This window comes from Seriola lalandi, unplaced genomic scaffold (genome assembly GCF_002814215.2).
Source record: "Seriola lalandi dorsalis isolate HSWRI2012SDOR001 ecotype SW California unplaced genomic scaffold, Sedor1 jcf7180002054511, whole genome shotgun sequence".
NCBI lineage: Eukaryota > Metazoa > Chordata > Actinopteri > Carangiformes > Carangidae > Seriola > Seriola lalandi.
Window position 1 is genome coordinate 478,958 of NW_019525064.1, and position 18,676 is coordinate 497,633.

Consider the following 18,676-nt stretch of genomic DNA (forward strand, 5'->3'; position numbering starts at 1 on the left):
TATTTCCTGAGAAAGTGATCCAAAATGTAACGGGTTCATTCCGGCTCCATGTCCCACACCTTCGCCAAGTTTGGTGCAAATTGTTTCAGTACTTTTCGTGTAAAACTGCTGACAAAAAAACAAACAAACAAATAAACCATGTGACACAGGTGAATCAGCTGTAAAACCTGCTGTGTAAAATAACAAGTGTTAAAGCAACTGACAGTCAAAATGAGCTATTTATAAGTTTTGCTATCGCTACATAGCTAACATTAGCATTAACAGCTGTTTACTCACCAGTCTGGAAGAAACAAGTTCGACATCAAACTTCATTCCTTTACTCACCAACACCCCAAAGTTAAGGACTTGTCTCTATCACGTCTTTTCTTCTACTGAAGTTAGCATGCTAACCAGCTAGCCGCGGCTCGCTGTCACTGTGGCCTCCAATCTGCCCTGAAGACGTAGCGTTGGTCAGAGTTGCTCTTGTCACCTGCTCCCGGCTCCTCTAAGTTGTGGTCCACAGTAGATATAATGTAGATCTGACAGAAATATCTAATGAGTTAATGAAGTAACAATAAAGAAAAGAATAGAAATAAATCAAAAGAGGAGATACTGTATCAAAAACAAGATTTGTGAGGAAAATGAAGAGCCAAGGTCAATCCTGACTCACTTACACTCACATTTCTCTGAGGCTGTGAATTACTGTAATCTTCTGTCTTTGGTTTCCAGCCTCAAGCAAAAGAGAAAACGTCTCCGTTACCCGTCGACCTAAAGTAACAAAAGTCAGGATGTACATAACTCATCAGCATATCCCCATGAATATAAATTACATTTCGAGATTGAAACCCTGAGTGGAGGAGAGGGATGTGAGGAGTTCTGTAATATAAAGCAGAGGCTCCTGTTTGTATTTTCATACGTGAGATGATCAGACCGTGTGCTGTTAGTTGGGTCTGATGAGCCAGTGTTTCCACTCAGCTCCTCTCACACATCTCTGCTCCTGATTCTGATTCTGCTCTTCGTGTCTGTTGTGCTTCGCTGAGGGTTTGCGAAAGTGGCGTCTGACGTCTACATTCATATCCTGGTATACGGTATATGGGATATAATGGGACTGGGAGTGGGTGTTTATATGAAGTATTTCCAGGACTTTGTTTCTTGCGGGATAAATGCAGCTTCTAGCTTTTATAGAAAGCACCAGGTTTTGTGTTATTTTCTGACCGTCAAGCTGCTGGTAACAGACCACAGTGACCACAGCTCAGGGTGGAGCTGCAGTTCAGGTTGTTCCTCCACCTGAGTGAGTGAAGTACAGCGGCGCAGATATCAGCAGGTCACTGGAAGAAGCTGTCGTGTTTTACAGTCTGCAGCGCCTCGGACACGATTGTTCCCTCAGCTTCAACTCGTGACCACGATTCTTTGTGTTTGACAGCTGTTGTCACAATCATCATGTCTGTGGTACATTAGCTCAGCTCAACACGACTGCACCTGACTGGAATTGACAGTGCACGTAATAAAAGAGACAGTTGATATCCAATCCAATAATGTATATTAAAAAGCAAATGAAATTTAATATTGACCACACTCCCGCTGTTCATTTTCATGCATATATATATATATATATATATATATATATATATATATACATGCATGTACATATACTTATTCTTATCACGTCTGGTGTTTTTTGCCACTTTCAGGTTCTTTAGCTCTCTACGCTCTAAATCCTCTCCTGCCTCCTCTAACACAAACAAAGATAATTCAGTGTGATACGTTAAAGATTTCCTAACAGCGTCAGGTGACTTATGGTCCGTGCACCACCCGAGCATTTATGTTGATGAATCTGTTGGTAGCCTCCTCCTCACACGACAAAAAGAAAAGGACTCAGTTTGCAGACGACGCAGCTTTACCCTGCACACTGATGAACTCTATATTTACTTTTAAATAAATCATTCACGTCATGCAAATTAGCTTTTTCTTCTTCTGCACTTTATTGTTCATCATGTTAGCCATGTGTTTGCTGACCAAGGTAGCTTTGTATTAACAGCTTCTCACTGATCATCAGAGTTCCTTAAAAACAGCAGTTGGAAAAGACCATTTAGTAACTGACCAGGAGCTTTCAATCACATCCTATGAGTTACAAAGCTCTTTACACTTGCTGTAATTTGTAATGTAACATTAACATACAGTGGCATCATCAGTTAAGTTGATATAGTGAATGTAAACCACAGCTGTTAGCCTGGTAGCTAAAAGATGCTATAAGTTCAGTAGAACTGAGGGGAAGAGTTTTATCTCTTGATTCATGGTTAATATAAAAATACTGAATGTAGGTGCTTTAAGTTAAAATTTCTGCTGTCTTTTTTTTATTTAAAAGTTATGTAATTATGTTGGTCATCATGATGTTGATCCTGAACAAATACTTCAACAGTGACATGACCTGATCCACTAGAAACAGGAAGTCTCACTCTGTTTGTGTGAACCACAGAAACACTCACAGGGGTGTTACAGAGTGGAGCTTCTTCCCTTACAATCTATCTTTGACAAGTGTTGACAGGCGTTAACAGAGAGGACACAAGCCGACAAAAGCCAAGGTTAATTTAGGTCTGACATCAAGTTACTGACTGAATTAACATTAATTAGTGAGACCGCAGATACGATGTACCACCAGCAACGTTTCTCACATTAACTACAGAAAGTGACAAGAAGCTGAAAGTTTTCTTCACTGTGTCTTTCCAGCCTCAGAGTCACTCACCAGTGGGACAGGATGGAAAGCCTCACTTTCCCAAAATGTCCTCCCTCCGATTGGCCTACAACTCACACACGCAGCCAGTCACACGGAAAATGATTATTCTATAGTGTATCACAGGTCTGTTTCCCTCTAAGAAATATCTACTTGTATGGATAATTTTAAAGAAGCAACTATTAATAGGATTTGGGCAATTAGCCTTTTTTAAATTTATTTATTTATTTTTAAATTCCCCTGACCACAAACTACAGATAAGTAAATTAGAAAGTCATTTGTTGTGATGCTGGCCCATTGATGGCAGATGGTGCGCTAAAGTCATTTGACCTTGTCTTATTAAACATTAATGAATGTGACTTTTTAAAGCTTGTAATGTCCCGGGTTAAAGCAACAAGGGGGAACTTCCAACACGCGGCTTGAATGTAAAGATGTTTGGAGACAGTCTGAGCTGAATATATATCTCGTATGTGCCTCTATCACAAATGGTGTTTGATTGAATGAGAATCGTACACATTATAACTTTAAAGAGGAACGTTATCTCACTGTTCCATGACTAAAGCGTAGCTCTCTAATAGACTTTTATAATTGCCGGCTGTGTCGTTTTTCCTCTATTTTGCAATAATGTCAAGACACAAACAGTTTAAAGCTGACACCATCAGGCTTTCAAAGCTGAAGACTAAAAAAGAAAACACAGAAAATTACAAAAGTAGAAAAGAAAGTACAAAAGGAACATGTTGTTTCAACCGACACCTTTAGTTTAGACTTTTGTTTGGAGCGTCACAGAGTAACTGCGTTATCTACAAAAGACGCTGTCAGGATCTGTCAGAAAGAGCTCAGAGGAAAACAGTGATTGATTGATCTGGTTAACACAGTGTGTGTTTAAGTTCACTCTAATCAATCAGAGCTGTGTGTCAGAGAAACAACAAACAAAGCAACATGTTGCAGACAATCAGCTGTCTGTCACAGTCAGCTGAGAGGAGTGAGGGAACACACTGCGTTGTGTTGCGTTGCGTGTGCGTAGCGGCTAATGTCGCTGACCTGCGTTTCTGCTGCGTCGCTGCTGCGTCGCTGCTGCGTCGCTGCTACTGCAGCTCCATCTCTCTACATAGAGTTTGCAGGTTACTGGAATGTTGGATTTCTTTTCTTTAATAAATAAATTCCTGATTTGTTTTTGACAGAAAACATCAGTAGTTGTGCTGCTGTGCAAATAGTGATGGACATTCATCCAAACACATGTGGCATGACTGTGCACAACCGGTTCTAAAACACTCAACACAACAAGCTAATGTACCTGTTTTGTTTTCAGAAAATATGACACATGTACAAAGTAAAGTAGTAAATAAACCCTCTGAGTACCAACCCCAACAGATTGAGCTCCAGTCTCAGTTTCAGCCATAGTGCAGTTATTCTCCCACACACTCATTTAAACTGGTGTGCTGCTTCTCACTGGGTGACAGATGATCGTCTGCGGTGGTCGGCCGGAGGGCGGCGATCTGTTCTGCTTTTTGAATATTTCAGTGTCCGTGGCATTTCCTCTACTGACGAACCTGGACAGTGACAGGAGAAGTTAGTCTTTACGCCATCAGTCATCGTGTGTAGACGTAAAGCTCACGGAGTTTCTGCTGATGTGATTAATGAGTAGACGCAGATGTGCAGCAGTTAAACCGGGAATCAGGACGAGAAACAAGGAAACACGTTTGAGACGGTGATGAAACCACTTTGCTCTTGAAAGTTTAGGTTTTTTAACGTTACTGCATTTTATTCTTACACATTGTTTTACACGTTTTCTGCCAAGAAAAGAAAACACATTGATATAATATTATTAATAATTAAGATAGAATATGTTATAATAATTTAAAATATTATACCTATTATGATATAATCATGTTATTTAATAATAACTTTTATTATATGATAATAATTATAGTTGAAATATTGATGTAATAAATCAAAGCTTTGAATTAAGTCATAATTGAGATAATTAAATATGAGACAGGAAGTCAGAATTATGAGATTATAAGACGGATGATTTGGTACCAAGTCGACATTTTGAGTTACTAAGTCAAACTAACAATATGAGATAGTCATTTTTATTTAGTAAATATTTAAATTACTACATCAAAATTATGAAACTTAGATTTTGTCTCAAACAGTTCGACTGGGTAACTAAAGATTTTTACTCAGCAAATTGAATTAGCTTCCTGATTTGAAGGCAGGTTTATCCACAGTGACAACTTCAAAATGATCATATACACTTTCAGTGGTTTGTTTGATATTGATAAATCTTGATAAATCTGGAGCAAATTTTAAAACTTACTTTGCAAAAAGTTATTATTATTATATCATTATTATACATTTCAGGTCACCTGAGGAGTAAAAAGCAGTGCTATGAATTAATCTGATCATTTTACTTGTGATTTTGCAATGTTGCATCATCACAATTTATATATTAATGTATCAGTATTGTGATATTGATTAAAATGTTTAATATTTTTTTTCTTTATTTCTTTCTTTTATTATTTATTTGCCCAGCTCTGTTTAATATTAAAACAGTAACGTTAATCCTCTTTATTCCAGCACTGACTAGCCATCACTACTATCCCACATAGGCAACACCTACTCCCTGCCTCGTACCTTTTATTGATCGGTAACGGGGATTAATGAAAATCAAAGATGGATTATTGTTCAGACTGAGGAGCCATTCAGGAGCGGATGTGATGAGAAGATCCACAGCCCACTCAGGAAAACACACAAGCCGTCAGAGGTCAAATGAATCAATCAGTTTGACTCTTCCCATCAGTGGAAGTTCAATCAACTCATTAAATATTTCAGAGCTTTGTGAACAGGGAGCGTTACCCTGGACACTGCATCTGCTGCTGTTCACATAGACGGAGGTCAGAAAAGACAAAGAGAGGTGGGACATAGTGTGGAATTACAGTACAGGATTCAAACGACGTGTAAAGTTGAATACTTTCAGATCATTGTTTCTTTCTTTTCTTTTTTCTTTTCTTTCTGTTGCTCAAACTCTTTGTAAAACAACGACAGGCTAATGCGGTCTGACAAGGCCATTTCTAATTCTATTTCAACATAAAAAGGCAAATATCCAGCCATGGTCACGTGTTTCCATGAATATCACCGTCAGAATGTCAAACCCAGAGACGAGTCTGCAGTCTGTCCCTCGCTCTTCAACCGGCAGCTAATGTACCTCCGTTCAGCAGACGGGGCCAGACTCCAGAGCAAACCTGGAGAGAGATTAGCTAATGTCTCCCTGGACCTGTTCATCATCCTCTGCCCACCCTAATGACAAATAAATCTCACAAGAGGTTATGGCTCCCCTCTCCCCCTCACTGGATGATTTTATACGTGTCTCCGAGTGCTCGTTCGCCGGATCGTACCGTCCCCTGGGGAGAGTTCATCCTCTGTTATTCTGTTGTTATTTAAAAAACGCCCATTTTCAGACCACATACTTTTGTTGTATTGGTATCTGAGGAGATAGCATCATGAACAGTGCAGTGTACTTAGAGGATGACCATTCAGAGTGATTCACCAATGGCTGCACTGATAAATAACCCGCACACAACTGCTAATTAATTTCTAAGTTCATCTATTTCCCCAAACTTAATGAGCTGTCCCCATTTACCGAATGACTAGTCACAGCCTAACTGCTGCTAAGTGGCACTGTAGGCAGGTGGAGAATTATAGCCTCCAACACAATTAGCATTGTATAATGAAGAAAGTAATGTGATGCAGCTTCATTGCCAAAGGTGCGAATCTTCAAAGGGACATAATTAACAACTGAAATACCTGTTTAGTCTTTCACAGCCCACACACCTTAGGGCCTGTTTTCAAAGAGCGACACAGGCAGCAGCTTCCTGTGACACTGCGAACGCAAAATGTGCGCAGTCTGTCCCTTTGTTACCGTGGCAGAACAACATGAGCGCGCTGTTGACGAGTTGGTTTGGTGAATACTGATTCTTTGACAAAGCTTTGACATTTGTTTTTTCTCTAAGCCCGTCCACATGGCGCACATGCAGTTTGCAAAGTCATTTGATGCGGATTAAAGGGGACCTATTATGCTTTTCTGAGTTTTTCCTTTTTTATAGTTTCTTATGTAGGTTTTTGTGCATGTAAATGGTCTCCAGAGTAACAAGGATCACAGTTTACAACAAAGGTAGCAACTCTGATAATTTTCTCCTTTGTATGAAACGCCTTGTTGGGAGTCCAATCATTACTTCCTGGTCCTATTGATGTCAATACTTCTATTGGTGCTGCCCACCTGCCACCTGGACGCCCCGCTGCAAGCTTGGCAAGCCCCCCCACATAACTACTTATAATGAAGAGTTTTTCTTTAGTTTTGTAGCCATGCCGAAAAGACACCATGTTCCACCATGCTTTATTGTTCCACGGTTCTCCACTGCTCCAAACATTATAATGTGAGCCCGCACATCACCGCTTTAGAAACCACGCACAGTTTAGAGACGCTTCATTTTCACGACGGTTATTTCTGTAGTTCACGCTTCACACTCAGTCAGCATTGTTATTGTGGATTGGTGATGTTAACCATGTTACCGCGACCTGATCACGTTAGTAAGAAGCAGCAAAGCGAAGATATAAATGCTTAAACGTTTGTCAGTGTTGACATGCTGTACCTCGTTAGCTCAGATAAATTGTCCATCATTTTATCTGAATTCGTTTTCCAGTAACTATGTGCACTAAAGTTTAATTCATTCAGATTTACCGGCGTCGTAAACCAGCAGGAGGTGAAGCCTTATATTTCCATTATATTCCTTAAGTTCAGAAGTGACCACACTTCAAAAATCAACAGGGTTTCTTATAGAAGTTAAGTTATGAATAATGTCATCAGAAGTCTTTGCAGACTGTCCAGCGTCTTGATTCGCAGCGGTCTTCATATTTCTTCCTCCTTCCGGCTGCCTGACAGCGGGTACCTTTTGTAACCTAACGAGTCAAACCCACAAATAATTCAGTTAGCTAATGATATTCTCACTGGTTTCAGCGGAAATGTTTTGTTACTACTGTAGGTAGAAGTGCAAGTTATCATGCTAATGTTTGCAGCTCTGTGAGCATCCACTCTCCTGCTATATACTGAATCAACTGTAAATTTTATCTCTACAAAATTGTTGCAAGGCAGACCAAAATGTAGTGAACAGAAGCAGCACTCTACATCGATCAAGCTAGACCATCATGCATTGCAGCAGAAGAAAAAAGTCTCACTTACAGGTTAGGTGCTAACGTTAGCTGCTAAAATTATAATTAAAACCCCCGAGGAGACAAGATTTTACCAAAACAACACAGACTGACAAAACACTTAGAAGTGACATAAATAGAGTAAATCGTACATAATGCATGGAAGATGCCTGAAAATTGCACGTCTTGTTAGATAGCATTTTTATTCTAATGTGATGCTCTTTTTTTTATGCGAACAAGATAATAATTACTAATATCCGACGGATAATTACGTGGAGAAAAGCTGCTCCAGACTTTCCTCTCTCCGCAGTATTTTTCATGAGGTGCCATTGTTATTGGCACAGCCTTTAAAAATATATGAGGCAAATAAAGCTGAAAAGAGAATAAGCACTCTGAGTTATGCTCCACTTCACCTGAGTCTCTTGCACTGTGCTTCTATGACTGTCACTGACCAGGAGCCTCATCACCGCTCGGCAGATTTAAACCTGGATATCCTGCTGAATCTATAGATGTTCCTCCTAGTCGTCTATGTATAACTGTACAGCCGGACAGGACGTTATTCATAATTTCTGAGTGGGTATCAATCCAAAAAGACACAATGTGAAGATCATACATGTAACGAGAGTCAATTTAAACGTAATCTGTGCATGAATTTCATCAAAATCCGTCCGCGCCCATCCTCTGCACGACCTCCGCTGTGAGAACATCACGTTACCTCCTGCTGAATATAAATACTGGTACAATTAGGTGCAAACCAGCCCGATTCATAGGAAACAGGGTTACGCTGCAGTGTATCTCTGCATAGTGAAGCGTGTGGATTACTTTGTGATCTAAATTAGATGAAACCTCCTCAGTGCTGGTGATATTCTCTTTTGGAAACAGTGTAATGAAGCGGTTTATCTTTCCGATGGGAACAAAAATATTGTATCTTCTCTTTGTCTGTTTCTTTTACATAATGAAACTCTGACAATGTACGACCTTATTATAAGCAGAGAAATTTTGGGGAGTGACCTGATGAAAACCTTTTGAGATTCCTGTGGCCATTATTGATCTCCATTAATTATGGCACGGCTTGCACCAGCAGGCTGTCTGCATATGAACCCCCCCCCAGGTCAGAAGAGGAGAGGCGTGGGAAGCAGAGCGGCGGTGTGTTGAGGGCCAACCAGCAGGGTTGATTGTCTCCAATTAATTTCTTGTCATGGTGGCTGCTCTTCAGGTCAACGAAGATCTTGCTGCAGGAGCTAACGTTGCTACTTGACAGCTTACACACACATGAGTTGTTAACTCACTCGTAGCAGTGTGGTTGAAGTGTTTGCAGCCCTTTTCCATCCGGTGGTGATGTGGTATGAAACGGCCACTGATCAGGGCAGGATTTACAGAGATGTACAAATGAGTTATCATAAAACGTCGTGGAATGATTTTGTCAGATCTCTGAAGCTGTTTTTCTTTGTTTTATTCCCAGTGGCTTCGACAGTAGATCTATTCATTCTGCTCACCAGGTGTTGTGTGGTTATGAATATGGGGCTTTTGAAAAGCTGCCTCAGCGGGGACTCTGCACAAGTGTTCTCCGGTGTGCCATCTGTCAGCACGTGAACTGAACGCCAGAATAGACACTGTCAGGTGGGAAAAAAAATTCTCGCTGTGGATTTAATTGGCTGAGACGCAAAACACTCCAAAGACAGGTAATGTAAAATGATGGAGGAGCTCTTTGCTATGCTAATGTGAACGCTCATGGCAGCAGTATGTCACACCTGTCTCGTAGCCGGATTCAAAATTCAAGCTTTAGAGAGAGAGAGAGAGAGTTGGGGGAAGCCAGAGGTGTCCCAGCACGAGAGAAGCTGTCGGAACTGGGAGAAAGAATTACACTCAACAACCTGTATGTGTTGATGTGGTGATGCAGACCTCTCTCCTCAGTCAGTAACTTTATATATATATATACATCTCCCACAAACAGGAGATGAGGATTCACACACTGAGCTGATTTCATGACATTAAACCCCCTAAAATACATTAGATCCCTGTTTAGTCTTTAAGCTGCACTAATTGATATTATTATATTAATTACATTTTAAAGAATGACTACACGTGATGTTTAAGATGTGGCCCACAGCGACCAGCCGGTCAACACAGTGCAGCATTCAGCAGCTGAGCAGCCAGATGTTTGCCTCAGGAGTTCCAGCTGTTTAACTTGTAATAGTAATAGTAATAATTTATTAATGAGGGCAGGTACGACTTGATATTTATAGATTATTAAATTGGCATTAATCAATATCTTTACAACAACAATGCATCAAATAACAAAGTGACAATGTGAAAATTTCAAATTCCTTATTTATTCCTTTTAAGTTGTTAAAGATGTTCAACATCGGGACGACACCAGTCCCACTTCCTGTCTGAGTGAAACCTGATGGATCAGTGGTGAAATAATATTTATATTAAGTTCTCATTAAATTTCTTGATACCATTGGATTAATATCGTATGGCAGGAAAACTAGACAACACACTACAGCTCATCATTTTTTAGCCTGTTAGCTCCTCACTAGCTGAACTGATGCTGCAGCTGAGAAACTAAAACTAAAGGCCTCAGTGTTTTTAACGTAGAGAATTATCTCCTGCCTTCAGATTATGCAGAAAAGACTGGATCTGGAGGAAGCGCTGTGTTACCACCACAGCGCTTCATCTTGGTCCAATCAGGGATAGAGGCGCTGCCGGTTTATCAGTTAATTGCATTCATGTAGCGTCCCAGGTGGAGCTCAGTTCGTGATTGGCTGGCTGGATAAGAAAAGCAGCAGGGAGAGGAGGGATTAGGAGCCAGCGGACTGCTCCGAGCTTCCTCTGACACTCGTCAGCAACATCTTTTCATCTGACATTAAGTTGTAACAGCGTGTCGTGTTGTGGTGTTTCCTGTGGCCCGGTGCTCAGCGCGTTAGTGAAAGCGTTGATGCAGAATTGCTGCTGCTGCATTCGAGAGGACGCTTTCACGACCGCTGTTTGTGTGATGAAGACTAATGTGTGATCAAGATTAAAAACTACAACTCCCCGAGGACTGCTTCCCTCAGCAGCTCCTCGCTCCTCAAAGGGCTCTGTACAATAAAGTGCCATCGATCCAGCTTCACTTTGTCTCTTTGATTTTAACAAGCAGCAGGTATGAAACGTCTTGATCTGTAATTATTTTTTCTCTTTTTTTCCCCCACAGTCAAACCAACCGTCATAGACGTCGACATATTTGTGAACAGCATCGGCCCAGTGTCGTCCATAAACATGGTGAGTCCCTCCGTTCACTTCTGATATGTTCAATTGTATTTACACAGTATTTCGTGTTCCTGTAAGTTCAGCGTGAGCGACCATCGTGGGAGCAGAGCTGCGGCGCGGTGAGAGACGTCCACAGGACCTCCACCTCTCAGTCCACAGGACCTCCACCTCTCAGTCCACAGGACCTCCACCTCTCAGTCCACGGTCCTCCACCTCTCAGTCCACAGGACCTCCACCTCTCAGTCCACAGGACCTCCACCTCTCAGTCCACAGGACGTCCACCTCTCAGTCCACAGGACGTCCACCTCTCAGTCCACGGCCCTCCACCTCTCACACTTGCTGCTTCGAGTGCATCAGTGTGTTCACAAGTACAGCAACGTGCAGAGCGCTCTAAGTACCTGGATGGTTTTGTGGAGTGTGAAACGCTGGGCACTTCTCACCTTCAACGGTCGCCATCTTGGCTTCGTAGCGGCTTATTTTCAAACTTGTGAGAATGGCGACTTGGGAAGAAGGACACGTCAACTGCAGCGATGGCGGCTTACTTTCCATGTCCGCACAAGACAGCATCAGGACGTTCGTTTTCACGGCAAGCGAGCAAAGCAGCCGACAGGCCGGCGACAGATGTGTCCACATGTTGCGATGGGCGAGAGCCGGTGAGAACACAACAGCAGTGTTTGATTTGGGAGAACACCACACACACACACACACACACACACACACACACACACACACACACACACAGTGTACACAGTGTACTACATGTGAGTGTACTGACTGAAGTGTCCGACCTGAGACGCAGCACAGAAGAGCATCACTCACTAAATGACTTTGGGATTCAATCAGAACCAATTGCATGATGGGAATGTTCATGTAACATACAGTGTAATGTTAATATAAACACTGAGTATCTTAGTAATCTGAAGATATTAATTTAATAACAAAAAAATCTACTTTTGTAGTCAGACTTCTTTCAGTAAATTTGCTCAGTGTGTGAAAAAGGGAATAGTGTTGGTCTAGGAGGCAGTTGATCAATGTCTGATTTCTTATTAGAATATTTTAGCGTCATGTGTTCGTGTGTTTCCCTCAGTTGGTTAGTTCGACTCAAATTGAGTCTCATATTTATTTTCCATTTCTCGCTCACGTGCCACATGTGAGTAACAGTGTTTGCACCGTGCAGCACCTTGTATCTCAGGTTTGAGCAGGTGCTTTATAAACAAAGTTACCTTACTTACTAGCGCTGGCGGGCAAAAGGTTGTCTCCCAGAGGTGTGATTTCATCCTCCTTTTAAAAAAAAAAAAAATGACAGCTCAAAAAACTTTATGAGCCTGTAGCAAGACGGGCTTTAACCAAGTGGCTGAGGGGAGGGAAGGAAGGGGAGAGGGCGATCAGAGAGGGATAAGGGAGGCCGCGGTGGATATAGACATGGAAGGGAAAGCACAGAGATTGGAGAGGCGAGTGAGAGGCGGGAGATTTTATGATACCTGCAGTTGAGTGTATGAGAAAGAGAGAGAGAGAGAGAGAGAGGTTTTCTTGGACAGCGTACTTCGTACTTCTGGTCTCATAATAATTGTCTGCACACGGTAATGTCTCCAGAGGACCATCAGACATATTGTACCATGAGCAGGTTGACCACGCCCACCTCATAATTGGTTCAGAATACGCTTGAGACTTCGATGTCGCCTGAATGTGAAAACTGTGACTTCGGCTAAATTTCATACTTTTGCCATGAAACAGGAAGTTGCTGTAACTCAAAATACACATTCTTCAATCTGCCCCAAATTTCACACGTTGCACGACAGTCTCACACTGAGGACATCTGCATGCTGATATGAAGTCAGAGTCACAGCGCCACCTACTGAAAACAGGAAGTATCCCTTGAGTGACAATCATCATTTGATTACCTCGACCTTTTCATCATCCTGACCCGTGAGCACGGTGTCAACGCTGCTTAATATTATAATTATGATTTTAACTGTGTTGAAAACCAGGACATGTTAGTGATTTACTTGTGATATTTGTCAGGACTTCAAACTGGGAAAATCCCAGACAAACTGGGACGTCTGGTTAACGTATGTTTGTATCAACTCAAAGGTGCCGTGCTAAAACACACAGGTGTTCTCTGTTATTCTGGACTATTTAATCGTAGTTTGCCCACCCTTACATTTACGACGCCACCTCGAGTCAAACACGTCTCTAATCACAGGAGAGAAACATCTGACTTGCTTCCTCGTGTTATAGATAAAACAGCAACGTCCCTGTGTGTTTTCAGTCCTGTCACTAACCTCGTGTGGGACGCTGCAGCGAAGCAACGCCTCAGACTTTATGATGGCATTTCTGAAATATTCATCATACACGAGAGCCTGTTGTTACTGCATTTTTCCTGCATTTTCAGTGCTACTATAGCACCCTCTCTTTTCTGTGTGACAAGCTAATTTTAAACCCTATTGTCAAAGAAGAATTCATATACAGTCATATCAGTTGTCAAACTTGTATTGTTTCTAATTACAATGCAGTGTAGCTATAATTCAGGGTGTCATGGCTTCTCTCAGAGACAGACGGTAATTAATTTCCCTCTCTTTAGAGGAAATGAGGCCATTTTCACATCAAAAAGTACAATGAAAGAAAAAATAAAAAGACATTCTCCACACATGGAAAAATTTTAATTTGAAAATCCGAAAGAAAAGAATTTATTAATGTTCATTAGACAGCTGAAGTATTGTACCAGCAGGACATAAAGTTGGGACTGCCTACGTACAATGCGTGAATGGTTTGAGGGGAGTGGCTGCTGCTTCATTCGTACTTGAATCACTGATATTTTCTACTGGTGTTTGGCCTGATTGACTAAAACAGGAAGTGAGCTAGCCGTCCCAGCAATTGATCTTTCCTTCTATGTAATCTGTCCAGCATGTTCTGGGTCTTTACCACAGTCTTCAGTTGGATGAGCTGAGACTATCTGCATCAGGAGTTGTCTAAAAGGCATCGTGATAAGTTGCCTGAACATCGGCCAGATGTGCCAGATGTCTGAGCTCCTCACTCACAGAGCTCGTTAACATTTGCTGTCAATAAAGTAAGTAAGTAAAGTGAGTTTTCTCCCTCTCGTGGTCGTGTAAGTTAGATCAAGTGATCACATATCCTCAAGGAATCAACAGAGAAGCAGATAAAGTAATCTTAGAAAGAAAGTAATTTTACTCTCCTTACTGCAGTTACTTCATTACTACTCACATCTACAACTGAGGTGAGAAATTTCCACCATTTTACACTCAATTTTCTTGACGGTTTTGAACGCACCATCTAAGAACTTACAGTGCGCTCATGATAGCAAGTGTGAGTGTAGGAGTACGCACGTGGGATGGGATGTGAGAAGTTCATATCTGAATACAGGGCAGCCAACAGTGTGTGATGCACGGTTTTCGGTTAGATACTATAAAAATCCAGCTAACTCGGCTAACGTCGACAAGTTCAGTATTTGTTTAATATTGTCTTTGTGTATTCTTCCAGTCCGTCTTTGCTTCTCTCTCCAGTCGGCGTAGTGACGGTGAAGCTCACCGTGATCGGCCCATTCAGAAGAAACAATAAGCAGAGCTATGTTTTAATAAGCAGTTAACATTATGGGGCAACATCTTAGTAATTATAAAGAAGCTATTTTTTATACTTGTGGGTCACACGGTGTCCAAGGCAACCTCGGTTAAGCTGTGATTTCCTGCCAGAGCCAGAGCCGGTGGGGTCCGTACTCTCAGACACTGGATGCCCAGAGAAATGCAGGATCCATGCAGGTTCATTTCCCACTGCATAAGTGAACTGCTGGCGGGGGCTAATGCCTCGGTACTGTGCTTTTCTTTAGCTCCTCATTTTTAGTGTCCCTGCAATGTGCAGCCCACTGTCATTGTTTGCTCTCACTTGCTGTGATTTCAAATGGCCGTGATCATTTTATTTATTTTTTTTTTTTATTCCTATCATAAAAACCTTCCTTCAATACGTTTGGTCAGCTGGTTCAACTGAGCTACTGGATGCATCAGTTACAGGCAGAACAAGGCAGTTCATCCACTTCATCAGTCAGAGTGGTGGTTCTGGCTGGAAGATTTGGGTAATGAAGTCATCAGCATGAGGATCGTATAACGAGGCAGATACTGAAGTGATTGCAGGAAAAGAACAATTCACAGAAAAGAACAGTTTGATTCTGTAGTTATCAAATTGTTGGAGCCATTTTCAATTGTAGCCAGGGTGGCGCTGTGGACAGCCATGAGAGTTTATTTAAGTCCTTGAACTCACCGTCATCTCAGACATAAATGCGACCAGAGAATCCAGTGAAAAGATTGTGCATACAAGATACAAGAAAAATATAGATTTGAAGTTGAAAGGTAACCACTGTCTTGTTCATCAACCCGGTATAAAGCACTGGGATGTAGTTACTCTACCTTTTTATAGACACAGAACTCCATGCAGTGGGACGTTATAAGAGGGAACATTAGTAATGGGATGTTGTTTTGCCTGAGTACTTGCACTCTGCATGTAGCAAATCTGTTGATCCATCCTACACAGATCAGACAACACAGTGTGGACCGAGGTTCATCCATAAAATTCTTTGCATCTCAAAATGATCATTAATGTCTTATTTGCAAGAAGGGGCAGGAAGGTCATTGGAATATGCCTCACAGAAATGACTAGCTGCACCAACCCGGGCGTCACAGAGCAGCGGTGTCATCATGGTGAGGGGGCTTCTGACAGTTTATTCCACACCAAGCCATTAGTCAGCCCGGTCTCAGCACCTGATTTGTATTCTAGTCGTTTTAAACATTGGGTAAACTGTGTCAGAATAATTCCAGAGTCGACATTAAGCCATGTGCAGATTCTCAATAATGAGTGGTATTCCCATTTGTCTACATGATTTAAAAATTGACGGGGAATTTTTTTTTTTCCATTTTCCAAAAGTGAATCTGTTCAGCTCGACCTATCTAAGCATCTTTTAGGCCAGACAGAATGATTAATGACGGAATTAAATATTTCATTTCGTCTCATGTCTGTATCTATAGAGAGTAAACACACACTGGATCACAGAGGGTGGCGGAAGAAGTTTTGTGTTGACGGCAAAATGAGAAAAACCTGCTGTGAAATGTAACTGGAAATTTCAGCCCAAGAGAAACAAGAACGTCCAGGTTCTGGTTGCAAAGAAAGAAAGCCTCATTCACAATCCTGTTGACGTTTGCAACAAAGCTGATAACTACTAATTCAGATCTGGAACGGAGTCAGTATAACATGGTGCTCGCTTCATATGTTTAAAGGCCCCATCCAGTGTAAAGGTCTGTGTCCATGTGTAGTGTGATTATAGATCAGGTCTAGCTTCTATATTAATACTGTGAAAGTATCAAAGCCTCAGTCCAGAGAGAAATGCACACAGCCTGTATTCAGAAACTGAGCCTTAAAACCAGCCGTCAGGACTTCTGGAACTTTGTGATGTCACAACAAAGCAGTCACTGCTCTACTAACTACACTAACCTTTACAAAAAGATGCTAACTAGCTAACCGTTCTGAAAAGATGCTAACTGCGCTAACCGCTCCTATCCGTCTGCTAGTCTCTGGTTCTGGTCTCAACAGTCACAACAGTCTGGGTCTGACTGAGGCTCAAACATGTGGCTGAGTCTCTCTGATGTTTCCTCTTCTCGCCATCTTCCTACTCTCTGCTCTTTCACCTGTCCACCTGGAGCCAGCAGGTGGTGGGCGGGGCACAAGTCCTGATCCAGATTTATCAGTGAGGAAGTAAGAGTAGCTGTGCTTCCAGCCCCTGTTTTCTTTCTCCTTTTTTTTTCACTTTTTATGTTGGAAAACCATGTTAAACAAAATATGAAGCACTGCAGAGGGTTTTTACAGAGTTTAAAACATGTCTGGAGAGGAACTTTAAATGGAGCTAAGGGGCCAGGCCCAAACCACGAAGAAACAACTCCAGACCGAAAATACACAACATTTTGGAGACATGCTTGTATAGTTGTAAGTCTCAGTCTTCTACCACTAAAACAAGCCTCACTTTGACAATACAGGTGGTATTTCCATGCAGCAGCTGTCAGATGTGCAAGTCTCAGAGGAAAAAATTTTCTACACTCCAGTTATATCACGTGGGGTCCATTTCTACCGAACAGCAGTATCTTTGATTTGGCTGAGAGTGCATACCGTACCTCTGGATCAGCAGCCTTAATATAGCAGCTCCTCTGAGGCATTTCAGGTGAAAGACCCATTTTCTTCACAGCGATGTCTGCTGGAGTGGCTCAGAGCAGCTGGAAGCAGCGGGGGAGGGGGAGAGAGGTCGATACTCTTTCAGAATAGTTAAAATCATTATGTTATGAAATTAACAAGAGATCACAAAGCTAGAAATTTAGGTGTGTTTGTTATTTGTGATTTTCCCTCTCACCCTGCATCTGCAGCTCACTATTTCCAAATGTGATTGCTGCAGCTCTATTTATTTGATTTGCAGCACTTCTCCTCCACTGGTCATTAAATCCTACATTATGTTCAGTTTTTTTTTTCAAATCCACTGAGCTCCACACAATTAAAGGTCATGAGCACCCAGTGGTTCTCTTGATTATAGACTTCATTCTAATTGGTGAGTTATTCAAACTGGTGCAGAGACTGGGTAAAAAGGTCAAATGCATTTCAGGAGGTGGCAGCCAGCGGTACGAAAAGATGTGGGTTGGGGGAGGAGGGCAGACTATTATTAATTTCATTATACTCTACATCTTCATGTGTATTGTTGCTAAAGAGGACTCTAAGAAACCCAGCTGCATCTGCGGCCCACTGAGCTTGCACAGTAGCACCGCTGTCAGGAAAGTTAGATTAGAAACTGGGGGCTAGTCATTCTTATTTGCGTAATTTTTTTAATTTGTTGACGCAAAATAAGCGTTGTTTACATAGTGGCGTATATAACTAGCTATAAGTAGCTACATATGTTCTTATACACAATTAATGGAGCAGTTATTTCCCTCATTAAATTGCATCTAGTGTGCAATTAATGTGAAGCAGCAGTCAGAGGTTCTTTTAATCACAACCCTGGTACACGTCAAAAACAAATTAAAGAGCTGCAGATGTTTTACAGAGTAACTCACTGCTGTGTGAAAATGCCCAATTAGCCTGTTTTCACTAATAATCTATTATAAAGTCTACTCTTCTCAACAGGATCATCATTTTAGGTATGAATTCATATAAGCAGCTACTGTAAGTGTCAGGCTACAGGGCGACACACTGTATGACGCACTGTCTTCCTATGTAACAGCAGGAAGGGCTGCATGTGTTTGCATCAAGGAGCCTGACAACAAACCCCCCGGACGTATGTGGAGAATGTACATTTACTCATGGGAAATGGTGTGACCAACATCGATCGACTTCTCATTGTTTTTCACACCTCAAGGTGCTAAAATCACCACGAGTGCCAGTAACTAACACAATCCGAGGGTAAACCACCTGTATATGGTGAGTCGCAGTCAACACAAGCAAAACAGCCTGAATAGGACAAAGAGGAAA

The 18,676-nt window shown here is 41.6% G+C and overlaps 1 protein-coding gene across 1 annotated transcript in view; it reads left to right on the top strand.

Annotated features, from left to right (window-relative positions):
* Positions 1-18,676, top strand: part of gabrg3 (gamma-aminobutyric acid type A receptor subunit gamma3) — a 41,041-nt gene that overhangs the window by 1,822 nt on the left and 20,543 nt on the right. Inside the window, exon 3 of the mRNA XM_023413307.2 lies at positions 11,115-11,182. Coding sequence (XP_023269075.1) covers positions 11,115-11,182 — 68 coding nt within the window. The remainder of the gene's footprint in view (positions 1-11,114; positions 11,183-18,676) is intronic.